Raw genomic sequence first — 17,304 nt, 5'->3', positions numbered from 1 at the left:
CCATCACAGCCTGTATTCATGGGTCTGAGCTTTCCTGATCCTTAGAGAAGGGCAGCAGCATCTAAGCTGGCACCTCTGTCCTGTATTGTGGGTTGTTCTCAGGCAGGGCCCTGGGCATTGATGGAAAGGCGTAGCTGGCGCAAGCCAAAAGTTTGCTGAGGAAGATGCTAGTAGTTCAGCAGTGTGGACAATTATGAGGCTGTCCTCAGGTCCACAAGCTCTGCTAGTGCAGGTGCAGCCCAAGATGCCACTCACCTCTGCTGCTGGTGCTTGCATAAGGTTGGACATTGAGGGGCTGAGCCTTGGCAGTAAAAACTCTGCCCACTATTGTCTCAGCGCTGTGTTGTGAGGGTCCAACATGCTGCTGCTTCATGTTACTTTGCCTTTCCTAGGGAGGTGACAGCTTACCTCTGGTGAATGGCCTAGGGCTTGTGAACTGTCCTCCTGGAGTGGCTGTTCCTCTTGTCTTTCTTCCAGACAAAGAGCACTTGAAGGAGAAGGAGAAGCTGGAGATGGAGCTGGCAGCTGTGCGCTCTGCCAATGAGGACCAGCGCAGGCACATCGAGATTCTTGACCAGGCCCTGAACAATGCACAAGCCAAGGTCATCAAACTGGAAGAGGAGGTGAGGCATGGGCAACACTTCTGTGCTGTGCTGATTGCAGTGGCTCCTGGTGAGGGCTTTCTCCATCCAAGCCCCGAATGTGGCTGTGGTGTGGCAGGTCATGCTGCTCCCCTTGCACTGGCCCTCTTGCAGAGGAGATATGTCTTTGTACAACACTGAGCCAAACAAGGGAGCAAAGGAGACCACAACCACAGGTGCTTTTAGAGTAAAGCCTTCAACATGTTCTCAGGAGCAACACCAAACTCAGCTAGCTGATGGCTGAGGTAATGGTAGGACTGGTGATGCTGGTGTGTGCTATTTGTCCCCAAGGAGTGCCAAGGGACTTTTCAAGTAACTTCACATCTAAAGAGGAGTCTAAAAAGATCTGTCTGCAAGCAGACCATCCAGGATTTAGAGGAACAAAGAGTCACAGGCTTTGAGAGCTGAAAAAAAACACCATGTACCATGAGACCCAAGAAGTGCTCTGTGCAAAACTCCCAAGAGGTCTTTAAGCAATGATCTTACAAGCCTGAGAGTAGAAATAGGTATTTAGAGAGGAAGAGAAATCCTAGGAGCAAGGCTCTTCACACTGACTAATACAGGGCAATAGTCAGTAGCTGGAAGCCAAAACTAGACAAATAAAAAGTGGAGATAATGCTCAGTTTTAGCTGTAACTAAGAATGATGCTGTCAGGCCTCTATTATTGAAGGTCTGTAAGTCTCAATTTATTGTGTTCCTTAAAGACCTCCAATTGGGAGGTGTGGATTTAAAAACTAGCTGATAGTCTGTGCACTCTGACATCCTGGCATCCTGGTCTGTGTCAGGAGCAGTGTGGCCAGCAGGAGCAGGGAAGGCATTGTGCCCCTGTACTCAGCACTGGTTAGGCCACACCTTGAGTCCTGTGTCCAGTTCTGGGCCCCTCAGTTTAGGAAAGATGTTGAGTTGCTGGAAGGTGTCCAGAGAAGGGCAACAAAGCTGGGGAGGGGTCTTGAGCACAGCCCTGTGAGGAGAGGCTGAGGGAACTGGGGTTGCTTAGCCTGGAGAAGAGGAGGCTCAGGGGAGACCTTCTTGCTGTCTACAACTACCTGAAGGGAGGTTGTAGCCAGGTGGGGGTTGGTCTCTTCTCCCAGGCAACCAGCACCAGAACAAGAGGACACAGTCTCAAGCTGTGCCAGGGGAGGTTTAGGCTGGATGTTAGGAAGAAGTTCTTCACAGAAGGAGAGATTGGCCATTGGAATGTGCTGCCCAGGAAGATGTTTAAGAGGAGAGTGGGTGGGGCACTTGTGCCATGGTTTAGTTGATGAGATGGTGTTGGGTGATAGGTTGGACTTGATGATTTCAGAGGTCTTTTCCAACCTGGTTAATTCTATTCTATTCTATTCTATTCTATTCTATTCTATTCTATTCTATTCTATTCTATTCTATTCTATTCTATCCAGAAAGAAGCCACCACTGTGCCTCTTGCCAAGTGGTGAACTCCCCAGGAATGCAGCCTTCATGCTGCTGCCAGAGACTTGTGGGGATTATAATCTCATTAATTTTCTTGGAAAGCCCCAGGGGCTGCAAGTGTTAGCCCAAATTACAGCAGGGCTAGGGAGGTCATGCTGCCAGGTGTTATCTCTGCCTGGGGAGGTTTGTTTAGGCCAAGCTCTGCTTTTGCTGTATTTCACCTCACCTCTGGCCTGGCAGAAGAGGACTTCCAAGAAGAAGGTTTTCATTGTTAGGGTTCTCAGTGGAACAGGACCTAGGTGAACCCAGCACCACATGTGTGGAAGAAACCTTCTTTGCCACATGAGAGTCCTGGGGTAAGCAGAAGACTCTGGGTGAAGGGGAGCCCCACAGAGAGATGGGGGCACCCAGGGCTGGTGTTTATTTGTTCCACATGCCCAAGAGGAAGGTAGCAAACTTCTCACTGCCTTGCCTAGATATTTAGACACAGATATTTTGTGGCTGTGGCTCCCATATCATAACCTGGTTTGCAGTTCATTTTATTAGTGATTTCAGTTAAAAAGAGCTATTCACAAGGACATAATCTTGGCCCTGGTCTCACAGCATCTCTCCTGCCTCTTGTATTTATCTTGTTGCCTGGTGTCAGCTGGGGCTGATGGCATTTTTCTGCTCCCTGTTTTGCTTCTGCAAAGTTTTGTCTCAAAGAAGGGTAGAAATAAATGAGGGAGATGCCAAATCCTAAAGGGGATCGAGCATTCCCCATTAACCCCCAGGCTGCAGATGGGTTCTGACTGAGGCTTGGCATAGTTTGTGTGATCCAGAGTTCAAAGCAGTGTTCAAAGTTCCAAGCCAGGTGGTTAAGTGAAGAGTGTTTTGGGGCCTTTGGGGGTTCATGGAGGTCTCTGGGGGTTTGCAGCTTCAGTTTGTGTGCACTGTTGCTTTCTCTACTACAAGGAGTAGTATCTTTAGAACTACTGCTGACTGCAAGGCACATACCTTTAGAAAGGTGAATTTATTCATGCTTATAAAGACAAAACCAATGACAAAAGGTTGGGGAAGAAGAAGGAAACAGCCTGGGACTATAGCCAATGGGGTGAAGAGGCAGACCCCACTGATGCAGCCCCATGGATAAGTTCCCAGGTGCTTGTCCACACTCCCTGGGGATGAGAACACTTCATGGACACTCAGGTGTGCCTGACCCCTGTGAGCTCACCCCTTCTTGGTGCCACATTTTGGCTGGGGGTCAGGTTTCAGCACAGGCTTTGCTGCCCAGTGTGTCTGGTGTCCGCAAGCCTTCTCTCCCCAAGGGCTCTTAAGCATTGCCAGCTCCCACTGTGAGGCCTTATCATGGTACTCTGCTGTCACTGAGTGCTTGGTGGCATAGGAGGCTAGAAGAATTGGGGGCAGTTGGTGAGCACCCTGAACATCTGCAGTCCACTTGCAAATTCCTTTTGCTGTATTGCAGAATCCTTGTGTCACATTCAGCCTTTCAGCAGATGCATTATATGCATAAGGAGGGCCAGGCTTGAGCTGCCAGCACATCTATGCATCAGCCAGGGCAAGCCCATGAGCAGGATAGAGCAGGTGAAGCCTTTCTGGCTGCTGGCACTCTGCTTGTTCCACCTGCACTGCACAGATGTGTAGGGTGGAAAACACAAACGCCTCTGCGTGCAGCCAGCGTGCCAGGTGCCACCAGCTGGCAAGCCCCAGGCTTCCTCTTGGCTGAGGCCAGCATGCTCCACCATGATGTCTCTTAGAAATGGCCAGAGATTGCATAGCTACTGGATCCCCAGTAGGTTCCCTCTGAAAGAAATGCCAGCTCTACCCTTTCCCTGCCCCTCAAAGGCACCATAGTTCCCCTGGAGCATAGTTCCCCTGGGCCATTTGCTCTGAAGCAAATGGCCCAAGTCACGCTGGAGCCCAGCACAAGGACATTGAGACACTTGAAGGTGTCCAGAGAAGGGCAACAAGGCTGGGGAGAGGCCTTGAGCACAGCCCTGTGAGGAGAGGCTGAGGGAGCTGGGGTTGCTTAGCCTGGAGAAGAGGAGACTCAGAGGAGACCTCATTGCTCTCTACAACTACCTGAAAGGTGATTGTAGCCGGGAAGGAGTTGGTCTCTTCTCCCAGGCAACCAGCACCAGAACAAGAGGACACAGTCTCAAGCTGTGCCAGGGGAGGTTTAGACTCGAGGTGAGGAGAAAGTTCTTCACAGAGAGAGTCATTCGTCATTGGAATGTGCTGCCTGGGGAGGTGGTGGAGTCACCATCCCTGGAGGCGTTCAAGAGGAGATTGGACGTGGCACTTGGTGCCATGGTCTAGTCATGGGGTCTGTGTTGATAGGTTGGACTCGATGATCCTCGAGGTCTCTTCAACCTTATTGATACTGTGAGCCTGTGATGCCTGCACGCGTGCTGGGGTCCTGACAGCCCAGGGCAGGAACTCTGTCAGCCCCCCAGCACTGCTGACCCCCTGTGCCCCACAGCTGCGCAGGAAGCAGGCCTACGTGGAGAAGGTGGAGAAGCTGCAGCAGGCCCTGACCCAGCTGCAGGCCGCCTGCGAGAAGAGGGAGCAGATGGAGCGGCGGCTGCGCACGCGCCTGGAGCGGGAGCTGGACTCGCTGCGCATGCAGCAGGTGAGCATGGGCTGAGCTCTGCAGGACCCTGGCATGGGGCCTGCAGCATTGCTTGGCGGAGGGGGGTTGGAGTTTGCAGCGCTGCCAGGTGCCACTTGGCTTTTGGATTCGGGTCTCTGGGCTGTCCCCCTAAGCCTTGCCCTTAGATGGAGTTGTGGACGCCTCATCATTGGAGGCATTCAAGGTCAAGTTTGAGCCACCTGATCTAGTGGAACTTGTCCCTGACTTAGATGATCTTTGATGATCCCTCCTAACCCAAACCACTCAAGATTCTAAGCCCTGATCCTCAGCAAAGGCTGGGGGAGCTTTGCAGTGGGGCAGATGGACACAGCCAAACCCTGCCTGCTCTGGAGCTGGGAGGTCCTGGCTCCTGCCCAAGGGTAGGCAGGACTCTGCCTCCACACGTCCCCCCACACCTATTGGGTGATACATCCTTCCAGGTTTCTCTCCAGCAATCACATGTTGTGCAAGATCAGGGGGAGTGGAAAGGTGCAGTACATGGGAGTGTGAGACACAGCCTACAGATTTGGGCTGTTCTTTGGTTGAAAAAGCAAGGTGGAGTGATACAGGCAAAGGTGATGTGTGTGGTTCACAGAAACCATGACAGACCCAAAGGCAGATGGGGTAGTCTTCAGACAATAAACCATTTAAGTACCAGTCCAGTCCAGAATGGGCCAGGAGTGTAGACTTTCATTTCTCTGTATGTCCTTTTGGGTTTTGGCAGCCCTGTGTCCTTAGAGGGCTAGTGTTATGCCTGTGTTTTATGCACAGTTAGTCCTTTGTTATTCCTCCTCTATCCCCAGGTCTCAAAGTTCAGTCATCTGTGGAAAAAAAAAAAGAGCACAAGGAGGTTGCAGGGAGGATTTCCAGGCTACAGCTGGCACTGAGTGCCAAATACATGGGCACTGGCTCCAGAGGAGAGTGAGCAGATGTACTAAGTGTATCAAACCTCTGCCTGGGGAAAACCCAGCACCATTAGCAAAGGATGATGCTCTTGTAATTCTTGAAGGGCTCTTTCATCTCTCTGTGAATGCATGGATCTGGTACAATGACCCTTCTTTATTTATGAGCCTTTAGTGGGGGCCAAAGCAGCTCTTAGAGCTTGTGCTGCCAGAAAGCAGAGTGGCTGACCCTGCCTGCAAGATTCAGATGGGAAATAGCTCTACAGTCAATGTCAGTGGCTTGCAGAGTCATGAGGTGGCCAGACTGGAGAGGATCCCCTTCTCACTGACAGCCTCAGGGCAGGTCTCCCAGCTCCCTTACCCATCTTGGCTCTTCCTTGATGCTGTGTAAAGGCATTAAGCATGCCTTGCTTTATCCACCATGGGCTTGCTGTTGTTGCCCCTTGGTTTGCTCTACTCAAGTTTAACAAAGAGATTATATGGGATATGACATGCTAATTTGAGGGAAAGGACAATGAAAATTCAAGTGAGGATAGAAGTAGGAAAGGCTTTTTAGTCTGGAATATAGGGACAAATGGATATGAGCCAGCAGTGTGCCCAGGTGGCCAAGAAGGCCAATGGCATCCTGGCCTGCATCAGGAATAGTGTGGCCAGCAGGAGCAGGGAAGTCATTGTGCCCCTGTACTCTGCATTGGTTAGGCCACACCTTGAGTCCTGTGTCCAGTTCTGGGCCCCTCAACTTAAGAAGGACAATGAGACTCTTGAACGTGTCCAGAGAAGGGCAGTGAGGCTGGGGAGAGGTCTGGAGCACAGCCCTGTGAGGAGAGGCTGAGGGAGCTGGGGTTGCTTAGCCTGGAGAAGAGGAGGCTCAGGGGAGACCTCATTGCTGTCTACAACTATCTGAAGGGAGGTTGTAGCCAGGAGGGGATTGGTCTCTTCTCCCAGGCAACCAGCACCAGAACTGTGTGGGTTAAGTCCTGCCTGGCTGAGGTAGGATGCAAAGGGTTATGCACCTTTTGTTGCTTGTCATCATCCCATGTGAGCCATGCTTCACTGACTGGGGATCTTCAGAACGATACCTGCTGCATCACAGAAAGCATCTCCTGAGGGTGCATGAGAACCAGAAGAGACAGCTGTAACCCCATGTCCAGAGTATTTTCTCAGCTGCTGTTTTAGACAGGTTGCATGTAGTAGGTTGTGTGACTTCTTTTTCTGCTCTTTCTATGTAAATCCTCTGGTAATAGCTGCCTGCCCAGACCGAGCAGTGCCCAGCTGTGTGCTGAAGTCCCAGCAAGGAGAGTATCTTATAAAGCTTCATTGCTTCTTTTTCCTACCAGCTTCTTTTCCTACCTTTTCCCTTGGCTTAGGATATCCTATGAAATCCCTGCACAGCTGGGAAGCAGCCTGATCCTTGCTTCTGTCAGCATGGTCCAGAGAAGCAGGTGCTGGATTTGCACACATGGTCAGCTTGTCTGTCCTCCTGCAGCCTAAAGGCTTTAGCCTGGGGTTTCCACATGGCCCTGTCAAAAGACATGGAGATGTCTTTGCATGTTCTAGAGGAGTGGGGGGGGAAAGAGTCATCAGCTCCTGTACTTGGCAAAGGGTGAATATCTGTATCTGCTTCCACCGGCAGAGGCAGGGCAGCTGCCAGGCGAGCAGCCTCCCAGAGCATAATGCCCCAGCCCTGATGGAGCTGGTGCGGGAGAAGGAAGAGAGGATTCTGGCCCTGGAAGCTGACATGACCAAGTGGGAGCAGAAGTACCTGGAGGAGAGTACGATCAGGCACTTTGCCATGAATGCTGCAGCCACTGCTGCAACAGAAAGGTAAGGTGGCCTTGCTGAAGCAGGCAGCCCTTCACTGCATAAAACCTGGGGAAATAGTAAGGAATGGCTGTTTTCCAGAGGCTGCACTCTGCTTGCCTTTCCCCACCGAGCTGCACCACCAGGTTTAATGCCCCTCTCCATGGCATTGTGGCAGTGTGATACAATAGATGGGATTTGCCCTTCTGACCAAGTTCAGAAGTTGATCAGATAACCTAGGCACTCAAGCAATGACCTCAACAGCCACTGCACAGCACAGGTGTGATGGCTGAACCCACCTGCAATAACAAACGCTCAGCTAACTCAGTCAGGGAAGTAAATGGAAGCTGTAGTATGCAAGCAACAACTACACTCAGCAATGGGAAGCAGTGAATATGTACAAACACACAGTATTTGCAATGTTATGCAGGTGTTTACAGAGAGAAAACAGCATGGAAATCCTCCTGTCCAGGAGGACACTGCCTCTCTTCCCCCCTAACCTCTCCCTCCCCCCCTAACCTCTGCCTCCCCTTTTTCCTCTGGTTAATGAGAAGAAAAGAGAAAAAGAGAATGTTAGAGAGGACCATTAGCTCAAAAGTGTCGTTAGGAATTGCTTATCTGTAGTGTTTATCTGCAAAGTTAGCTGGTAAGGGTCCTCCAGCGAAGCAGACATGCATGCCAGCAGAGGAAGACGGAATGACATGGAATCTGAGGTGGTTAGAAATACATCCCACACATCTGACCAATGAAATGCCTTTAGAATCATCTCTTGTTTTCCTCTTTACACCCAACTGTGGCTCTGTTTATGCTTCTTCACTCTCCTGCTTGAAAATCTGCAGCCAGTTTTAAAGGCATAGCCTGAAACTGTCACAATAGGTAAGGCAGCTTCCTACCCAGAGTAAGGAATAGCTCACAGCAAAGTGACCCAGTGCCTTCCACTTGACAGGCAGTCACCTGCTCTTCTGAGATGGGTTTGGGGTGTTCTTTGCAAGGGCCAATCTCACTGAGGCCATCCTGGTGGTCTCAGGAGCCTGACTTACAGGTTGAACTGCTTTGCCAGGGACACCTCAGCCCCGAGCCACTCGCGCAACGGCAGCTACGGCGAGAGCGCGCTGGAGGTGCGGAGCTGGCAGGAGGAGGAGGAGATTGTGCAAGCCAACCGGCGCTGCCAGGACATGGAGTACACGTAAGGAGCTGTCCTGCCATACCTGCTTGTCGTGGTGTTTGGACTGCATTCAGATAAACCAGCATGCCCTCCTGGTCCTTCATGCATGCCTGGAAAGGATGGGCTTAGCGCTTTTTGACTTAGTGTTGCTCTTCAGCATTAAAACAGGGATTAAGGAGTCGTTGTCCCTACCTTCCTGTTAAACCTTCTCTGTGCCAAAACCAGCCTTCTGTTAAGGAATTATTTGACTAATTAATTAAGGTATGGCAAATGGGGGTTGGACCTCAAGCCCTGTGAGGAGAGGCTGAGGGAGCTGGGGTTGCTTAGCCTGGAGAAGAGGAGGCTCAGAGGAGACCTTAGTGCTGCCTACAACTACCTGAAAGGAGGTTGTAGCCAGGAGGGAGTTGGTCTCTTCTCCCAGACAACCTGTGACAGAACAAGAGGACACAGTCTCAAGCTGTGCCAGGGGAGGTTTAGGCTGGATGTTAGGAAGAAGTTCTTCCCAGAAAGAGAGATTGGCCATTGGAATGTGCTGCCCAGGGAGGTGGTGGAGTCACCATCACTGGAGGGGTTTAGGAAGAGACTGGATGGGGCACTTGGTGCCATGGTTTAGTGGATTCTATGATTCTATGATTAGATGGTGTTGGGTGATAGGTTGGACTCGATGATCTCAAAGGTCTTTTCCACCCTGGTTAATTCTATTCTATTCTATTCCTATTCTATTCTATTCTATTCTATTCTATTCTATTCTATTCTATGCTATGCTATGCTATTCTATTCTATTCTCATGAAGGCCTCTTGGCTTTCCTGGGTAAACTGAGGCATGGCAAAATTCTAGTTGCAAGGAGAAGCAAGGCTTGGCTCCGGCTCCAAGGTTCGTGGCTTCTCTAGCTTGCAGTGTGTAGGCTCATGGCTTTTCTCCCAGGCTCTAGACTGGGCAACTCGAGGAGAGACAGTCTGAGGAAACTTCAAGCCAGGCAGGTCCAAGGCAAACAGGTTCAAGCAAGGCAAGGCTCAAGACAGGCAAGGCTTAAGCAAGGCAAGGTAACTAGAAATCAGCCTGTATATATGTATCTTGCTTGAGATTCAATTGGGCTAATAGGGCAACTGAAGCCAGCACATAGTTACCCAGTGAAAGGGAGTTCTGCCAGGCTGTGGCCATAAAAGGCAGAAACACAGGCCTGGTCAGGGGGCAGTGGCCAGTACATGTGCTCTTACCCCAAAAGCAGGCTTGTTTACCCAGACATGTTAGGGGCTCTCTTTTGTTCCTCTTCCCATGTTACCCCAATTTCTGCAGGATGGAGGTGTGGAGAGGGGGACCATGTCTTAGAATAGAATAAGCCAGGTTGGAAGAGACCTTCAAGATCATAGAGTCCAGCCTATCATCCAACACCACCTAATCAACTAAACCATGCAACCAAGCACCCTGTCAAGTCTCCTCCTGAACACCTCCAGTGGTGGTGACTCCACCTCCCCAGGCAGCCCATTCCAGTGGGCAATCACTCTCTCTGTGTAGAACTTCTTCCTAACCTCCAGCCTAAATCTCCCCTGGCACAGCTTGAGGCTGTGTCCTCTTGTTCTGGTGCTGTTTGACTGGGAGAAGAGACCAGCCTCTGCCTGTCTACAACCTCCCTTCAGGTAGTTGTAGAGAGCAAGAAGGTCTCCCCTGAGCCTCTCTTCTCCAGGCTAAGCAACCCCAGCTCCCTCAGCCTCTCCTCATAGGGCTTGTGTTCCAGACCCCTCACCAACACGTCAGGACCTGTCTGGGTTTGTGCTGGGGGGGTCATTTGGCCCTACCACGACACCTTACAAAACAGAGGCTGTTTTGGCTATTAGAACTAGGTTGGCATGCAGGAGAGCTGAATGCTTGTCTAGTCTTGGTGAAAACCCTGCTCTGGAAACAAGAGTGTCTGGTTGCAAAAGCTGAAGTCCTTATCTCACTGCTACGTAACCAGCAACGGGAGGTCTTGCCCTTGACTCGCTCTTCACTCCTCGCCTGCTCGTTGCTCTTTCTGAGATCAGGAACACCCAGTTCCTAACATACTAGAAACACTGAGTGTCCAACAACCACTGTTTCCCACATCCAAGCTGTGTGATGGCCATGCTGGCATTTAGGAACAAGCCTGCAGAATTTAGGACCACTAAAGAAGATTTTCAAGTAGCAGAAGATACAAATAAACCTCTTTTTTTTTGTCAGCAAGAGTAACACCTGCTGTGGCAGATACTTGTCCATTTTCATCACACAAGTAGACATCTGGCTGTGTGGTTCAGCAAGTGTTAGACCTGGGCAGTATTTGGAGTTCAGATCATTTGTTTTTTTCCCTGGTGAAAAGAAGTGGCCTTTTGATGAGTAAAATTCCCCTTGAGAAAGTTTGTGTTTACTGCCAAACTCTTTCAGATCTGTTCTTTGGCATTTGCTTCCCCCCAAAAACCACCAGACTGCAGACACCTTAGATAAACAAGGTGTATTTGTTTCTGGTGGAAAGTATCAGTGATTGTTTTTGCTGGGTTTGGATCTTATTTTCCACTTAGAAGATAATCCTGCTTCCAGGGGAGTGATGGAGCCTTGCCATCAGCTTCGTTAAAGATAAAGATCTTATGTTCTCACTGCAAACTAGACATCTGATTATGAAAACTCACAGCAACATGAAGTTACCAACTGTTTCCCTTGGATATAGGCTTGCCAGATGCAGCATTTTAGCTTTGCCTGCCTCACAAAATGCAGCTGCATTGGATTGTGTCTTGTACATCACAGCCAAGCTACAGCCACAGTCACCTGGCTGTCATATTGTACATGTGCAATTATATATGTATTTATTTTTCAGTATGGTTTGGTGTTACTCATTCCTGGAGAAAAGTCTCAGATAATCCTGTTTTTGGTGTGATTTGAGAGTCCTTGGGGTCTGTGTGAGAGAAGTAGTGAGCTTCGCTTGGCTCTGCACGCCGTGCACTGATCATTTCTGTAGCGGTGAGAGAGAATCAAGAGCCCATCCCAGCTATTAGAGAAACTGAAGGGAACCCTTCCACTCCCTTCAGCAGGTCTTGACTCCAGGTGACCACAGGCCTGAACTGTAGGGTTAACTCAGCCTGCCAAAGGAGGGTTTCCAAGTTTGGTGCCAATGTGTTACCGGGTTAGAAACTGCCAGTGTGTTTGTATTCTGGTGAAGGTAGCAATCTGTGGCCCAGTCAGGCAACTGCCCTCTTTGTTCCTGAAGCAATAGATGGGTTCAGTTAACCTGACAGAAAAGAGATCTCACTTTTGGCTTAGCAGCCAGAAACACTGCCTGGTTCAAAGTGCATGGTTGTGCTCAGGAACTGGTGGGAGCTACCTTATCCAAGTCGCTCAAAACCAGAGGGACCAGAGCAGCAGGGCGCATACTGGGGTACCCACCCTGCTGCCCCGGGGTGGGGAGACCTTTCCATGCAAACACTGTTCCCATTCCATTAAGCAAAACATTCTTATCTTGGCAGAATAAAGAATCTGCATGCCAAAATAATTGAGAAGGATGCCATGATCAAGGTCCTTCAGCAGCGGTCACGGAAGGACCCTGGGAAAGCCGACAGCGCCAGCCTGCGGCCAGCACGGTCTGTTCCCTCCATCGCTGCTGCTACAGGCGTGCACTCGCGCCAGACCTCGCTCACCAGCAACCAGATAGCTGAGGAGAAGAAGGAAGAGAAGATCTGGAAGGGAAGCATAGGTGAGCTCAGGTTTTGGTTAAGTTTTGCCTCATCCATTACTTCCTACTAATCTTTCTGCTTGAGCTTAGCAGAAGTACCTCAGCCACAGCACATATTGCTGTGACAGCTCCTTTCCAGAGCACTTGCCCTGGGCAGGACGTGTGTCCTTGTGCTGCAGTAAAATGTAGTCATTTTTTAACCTTGCCTTCTATCTTAATTATATTTGTAATCATATGAAGTCATTCTGCACTGATTGTAGAAGGCTGCAGTTGGGAGAAATCCTCCCAGGCACAAGCAGAAGATGTTTGCAACTTTGTGTGAGTAAATAATAAACTTGGGATCGAAAAAAGAGCCTCACTGAAGTTTAGCAAGTGAACAGTCACGTGGGGGATGCACGTTGTGATGTGGCAGCTAGATGGGGAAATGAGTGTGGGGCTGCACAGGACAAGAGTGTGGAGGCATGCAAGGCTGTGCCAAGGATAGGTACTTCTGAGATGGGTGTCCAGAAGGAAATGCAGGAAGGGGCTGCTGCTTTCAAAGGGCTGTGTTGTGGGAAAGCACCATATGGATGTCAGAAGACCATCTGAGGAAAGCCAAGGGGAAAAGCTAAGCCAAGCTAAAAGGCTGGAGACATATCCAGACCAGCACCTTGTAGCTCTGCAAGGAACAGCACTTCTGTTCAGGCTAGGATGTGGCTGACCTCCATGTGTTTTCAGGGCTGCTTCTGGGGAAGGAGCACCACGACCACCCATCGGGCCACTCACTGCCTCCTCCGCTGCCCTCCTTGTCCTGCGTGCCTGTGCCGGTGCCGGCAGCCTCCCACGCGAAGACAGGCAGCAAAGACAGCAGCACGCAGACGGACAAAAGCACTGAGCTCTTCTGGCCTGCTGCCGCCTCCTTCCCTGGCCGGGGGCGGCTGGGCACCACCCCGGCACACAGCCCAGCCCCGCGGCCCCCGGGCACACGAGCGCCCGGCGAGAAACTGGGTGAGCTCTGCTGGGTCCCTGCCTTGCTGCGAAATGCAGGTGCTGGAGTCATAGTATCATAGTATCAGTCAGGGTTGGAAGGGACCACAAGGATCATCTAGTTCCAACCCCCCTGCCATGGGCAGGGACACCCCACACTAGATCAGCCTGGACAGAGCCTCAGCCAGCCTGGCCTTAAACACCTCCAGGGACAGGGCCTCAACCACCTCCCTGCACAACCCATTCCAGGGCTTCACCACTCTCATGGTGAAGAGCTTCCTCCTCACCTCCAGCCTGAATCTCCCCACCTCCAGCTTCATTCCATTCCCCCTAGTCCTATCACTACCTGAGATCCTGAGCAGTCCCTCCCCAGCCTTCTTGTAGCCCACTTCATACACTGGAAGGCCACAATGAGGTCACCTTGGAGCCTTCTCTTCTCCAGACTGAACAGCCCCAACTCCTTCAGTCTGTCCTCACAGCAGAGCAGCTCCAGCCCTCTGCTCACCCTCCTGGCCCTTCTCTGGGCACCTTCCAGCACCTCCAGATCCCTCTTGTAATAGGGGCTCCAGAACTGGAGGCAGTACTCCAGGTGGGGTCTCACCAGGGCTGAGTAGAGGGGGAGGATCACCTCCCTTGCCCTGCTGGCCACACTTCTCCTGATGCAGCCCAGGATCTGATTGGCTTTGCGGGCTGCAAGTGCACACTGAGAGCTCCTGTGGAGCTTCTCCTCCACCAGCACCCCCAAGTCTCTCTCCTCAGGGCTGCTGGCCACACTTCACCATCATCACAGTCACCATCACTGGAGGTATTTAGGGAGAGACTGGATGGGGTGCTTGGTGCCATGGTTTAGTTGATTAGGTGGTGTTGGCTGATAAGTTAGACTCAATGATCTCGAAGGTCTTTTCCAACCTGGTTAATTCTGTGTTCTTTATCTTTCCTTTGCAGAGAACTCCAGCCATGGGAAGCTGCCTGACAGCAAGGGCAGAGTGAGCAGTTTGCTCCACAAGCCTGAGTTTCCAGATACAGACATGATGGAAGTCCTCATCTGAGTAGAGGATAACATCTCTGGGGTTTCTTGTGTGTACAGTGAGATCCAACACGGTCCTTGGTGTGCCAACCTTCAAAAGTAACCCTGAGTGTTTGAAGAAAGACAGAGAAAGTTTGTGCCTGAAATGGAGCTTGAGTCTGATACGTTGAGACTTTGGACCAGGGAAGAACTCAAGAGCACTGAAGAGGAGTGAAGAAATGAACATCTGGGATCTTCTTAGCAGGAAGGGGCTTTGAAAATGGAAAGTGGTGTGAGAAGGGGATCTTTGAGGGAAAAGGAAACTGCATTTTCTGGTGTAAAGAGAAGGTAGTGAAATTACAGACTGAGTGCACACTGCTGCTCTGTTTTCCTGCCTCTGCAGCTGGGGTGGGGAGTGAAATCCCGGTTCTTCTGAGGCCAGAGGGAGTGCTCAGTAATCCAGGAGAAACCTGCATCTTCCTCAGTGTCAGTTCCTTTCTCAGAAGTATTCACTGCTTAATAATTGGTCTGTATGTATACACAGCAAGTTCTTGTAAGTATTTGTTTGAAGTGGTGTGGTGTGGTTTTGCTGGGCAGGCAGGTCAGGTGCCTCTTTCCTGGCTGGACGAGTGTTGCTCTTGGAGCTGGATTTACAGTGCAAATATTCGTGTCTTGCAATCTCAGAGCTTGCTGAGACTTCTTTTTTTGGTAGGAGCAGTTGTTGGCTGGAATTCCCATGGAGAATGAAAGGAGGAGAGGGGGAGGAGGACCCTGTTGATGCAAACCCTTCTGTAACTACGAGAAGGTTTCAGAGGAAAAGCTGGGGAAGGGTCCCAGCAGCTCCTCGAAGAGCTGTGCACCACAGAGCTCATTCAGATGGGGGTTGGGTAGGTGCTTTTTCAGAGAGGTTAAGCTGGTTTTGTATGTGAGGTTGGAAGATGCCTCTCACCATGCACTGGCTCATAGCTGTGTTTGTGGTGAGAACAGGATTTCCCCTTGTTTTCAATGCCTACAGCCATATCCTACCTTCCTTGAGCATACAAATCTGCTGTTCAAGTTGATGTGGGACCGGGCATTAAGGGGTGTGGGATCAGGCCGGGAAGGCTTTAGTTGCAAAGCAGTACATGAGCATCATCTGTTTTCCATGCTGCAGTTCCTTTTCATCTTGGTTTACCCAGGGTGGGACATTTCTCATTTTCAGCTTAGTTCTTGTTTTCTTTAAGGGGTGGCAACTGTCTGTGAGGCAGCCAACCCACCAGCTGTGCTTCTTGTGGCATGCCATTTGCTTCGTGCATTGCACGTGCCGATAGGGAACTGTTCCTCCCTGAGGTATTTTTGTGTTGACTTGCAGTTCCTGAGCCTTGTGGTGCACCATAATGATGTTAAGAGCTTGGCTCTGAGACCAAGGCTGATGGGATTTTGTGTGAGGCTACCTAGGGTGGAGAAGTAATGGGTGCTGGAAGTAGTTGTCTGCTCAGGGCTGCCTCTTCCTGCCGGTATCAGATTGGAGCCATCGATTGTGAAGAGCCAGGCACTTTAGACTCCACTTCTGCTGAAAACTGAAGTCCTTGCAACCTCAAAGCCTTCAGAGGCCAGAGCCTTGCACTCAGTACTGCCTGGCTGATACCTATTTTTTTTTGTTTGTTTCCTTTTTAAACCCCAAATGGCTGTGTTCAATCTATGCACTTATTTTTGTGTGTCCATAGACTTAGACCTACGTCAGTGTCGTCCTCTTCCTGACTTTTGCACTTGTTGAAGTACTGGTAGGTAGGTTGTGCCGGCGAGCACCCCTGTGTTTCAAGTAGTAGCAGCTTTGCTTCGTGGAGCCAAATGTGTAAAATCCTTGGGAGATGTTAAGCAGCTTTAATATATGCCTTGTAAAATAATGTAATTTCTCTTCCTCTGGGGTTAATTTAAATGTGGTGTTTGTACCAAAGCTGGGCCTGGGCCTGGGCCTGGCCTGGGCCCTGCCCCACCTCCCTGGCCCTTCCTCAGGGCGCTGCTGGTAGGAACGGGGCAGGAGGGAGACAAAGCAAGGGAATACAAGTGGAACTGTGGTGAATATTTATGTCATCGTTTTTCTCCAAGAGATAAGGATACCCAGGTGCTTCAAAGTCCCTAAGTATGTCTCAGCTGTCTGTTCGACGAAGCTGTACAGGCAGACATCTGGGCGTCCAGCGCAAGCAGTGTTGGATACGTGTGCGTGATGTGGCTTTCAGTTGTGTTTGGTAGTGGTTCAGCTCAGCTTCTCCAAGTCAGCTAGAGTACAGCACTCCTCCTTCTCGTGGAGGCCACGGTCCATCCAGTTTCTGGTACCTAAAGGTATGTTTACAGCTGGTGCTGCCCCCGATTCGTGGTCACACAGAGGAAACTATCCATTAGATACTATGGTGTAGGTAACTCTTGTTGTAAGCAACAACTCGAACGAACCCAAAGGCCCACTCTCCTCAACTGTGCTGAACTCAAGGAATGTTAGTTTTCCTGGAGGGAAGGTCTGGAGGACCCAAAGGGTTACCCTCCAGGCTGATCACTAGCAAGGCTTGTGTGGAGTACTACTGCCGTGTATCAGCCCCTCTCAACAGAGCGGAGCAACTCCACTTGCGCCGATTTCCGCAGCTCCTGGACCTTTGTTGTGTTTTGGGAAACTGTGCTGTAGCCATTCCAGGTGAAGTTGGTAACTAGTTGTAAAATATTGTCCTCTGTTGCTGTCCTTGGTTGTATAGAGAAGTTGGTGTACAGCGGTGTACAGCTGGAGGGTTATTTGTACATAGGGGGAACGGAGAGCGTCACGTGTCACCCACAGCAAATAGTGATGTCGGTGGTCAGCCAAAGAGTTCTTATTCTTTGCTGTTTAAACTTGTGCCTTAATATTGTATATAATAAATGTATAAACATGTTTATTTTCCCACTGCTCCAGTGTGAATATATTCAGTTCCCAAGGAGAAAGGACTTTTGAAGCAGTTCTCTACGCTTTGTACACCGCGTGCTGAGATGAACGCGTCGCGCCTCCGGGACTCCAGGGTTGCGTCCTCTCTGGTTTTCATAGCTCTTAATGGAAAGGTCCCACAGCAGGTGCCACCAGTGGGTGCATGTGGGCACAAAATC

At 50.5% G+C, this 17,304-nt stretch overlaps 1 protein-coding gene across 1 annotated transcript in view; it reads left to right on the top strand.

Moving 5' to 3' along the window:
* The window catches only part of AMOTL1 (angiomotin like 1), an 87,993-nt gene extending 70,889 nt beyond the window's left edge, over positions 1-17,104 (top strand). Inside the window, exons 9-15 of the mRNA XM_068148735.1 lie at positions 478-623; positions 4,534-4,683; positions 7,219-7,409; positions 8,446-8,571; positions 12,022-12,248; positions 12,945-13,214; positions 14,139-17,104. Of these exons, the coding sequence (XP_068004836.1) occupies positions 478-623; positions 4,534-4,683; positions 7,219-7,409; positions 8,446-8,571; positions 12,022-12,248; positions 12,945-13,214; positions 14,139-14,242 (1,214 nt within the window). The 3' untranslated portion in view covers positions 14,243-17,104. The remainder of the gene's footprint in view (positions 1-477; positions 624-4,533; positions 4,684-7,218; positions 7,410-8,445; positions 8,572-12,021; positions 12,249-12,944; positions 13,215-14,138) is intronic.
* The last annotated feature ends 200 nt before the right edge of the window (positions 17,105-17,304 follow it).

Source organism: Melanerpes formicivorus, unplaced genomic scaffold (assembly GCF_026170545.1).
Source record: "Melanerpes formicivorus ecotype bairdi unplaced genomic scaffold, bMelFor1.0.p_v2 SCAF_1, whole genome shotgun sequence".
NCBI lineage: Eukaryota > Metazoa > Chordata > Aves > Piciformes > Picidae > Melanerpes > Melanerpes formicivorus.
The sequence above is the reverse complement of the archived record's forward strand: the minus strand, read 5'-3'. Positions and strand labels throughout refer to the sequence as shown.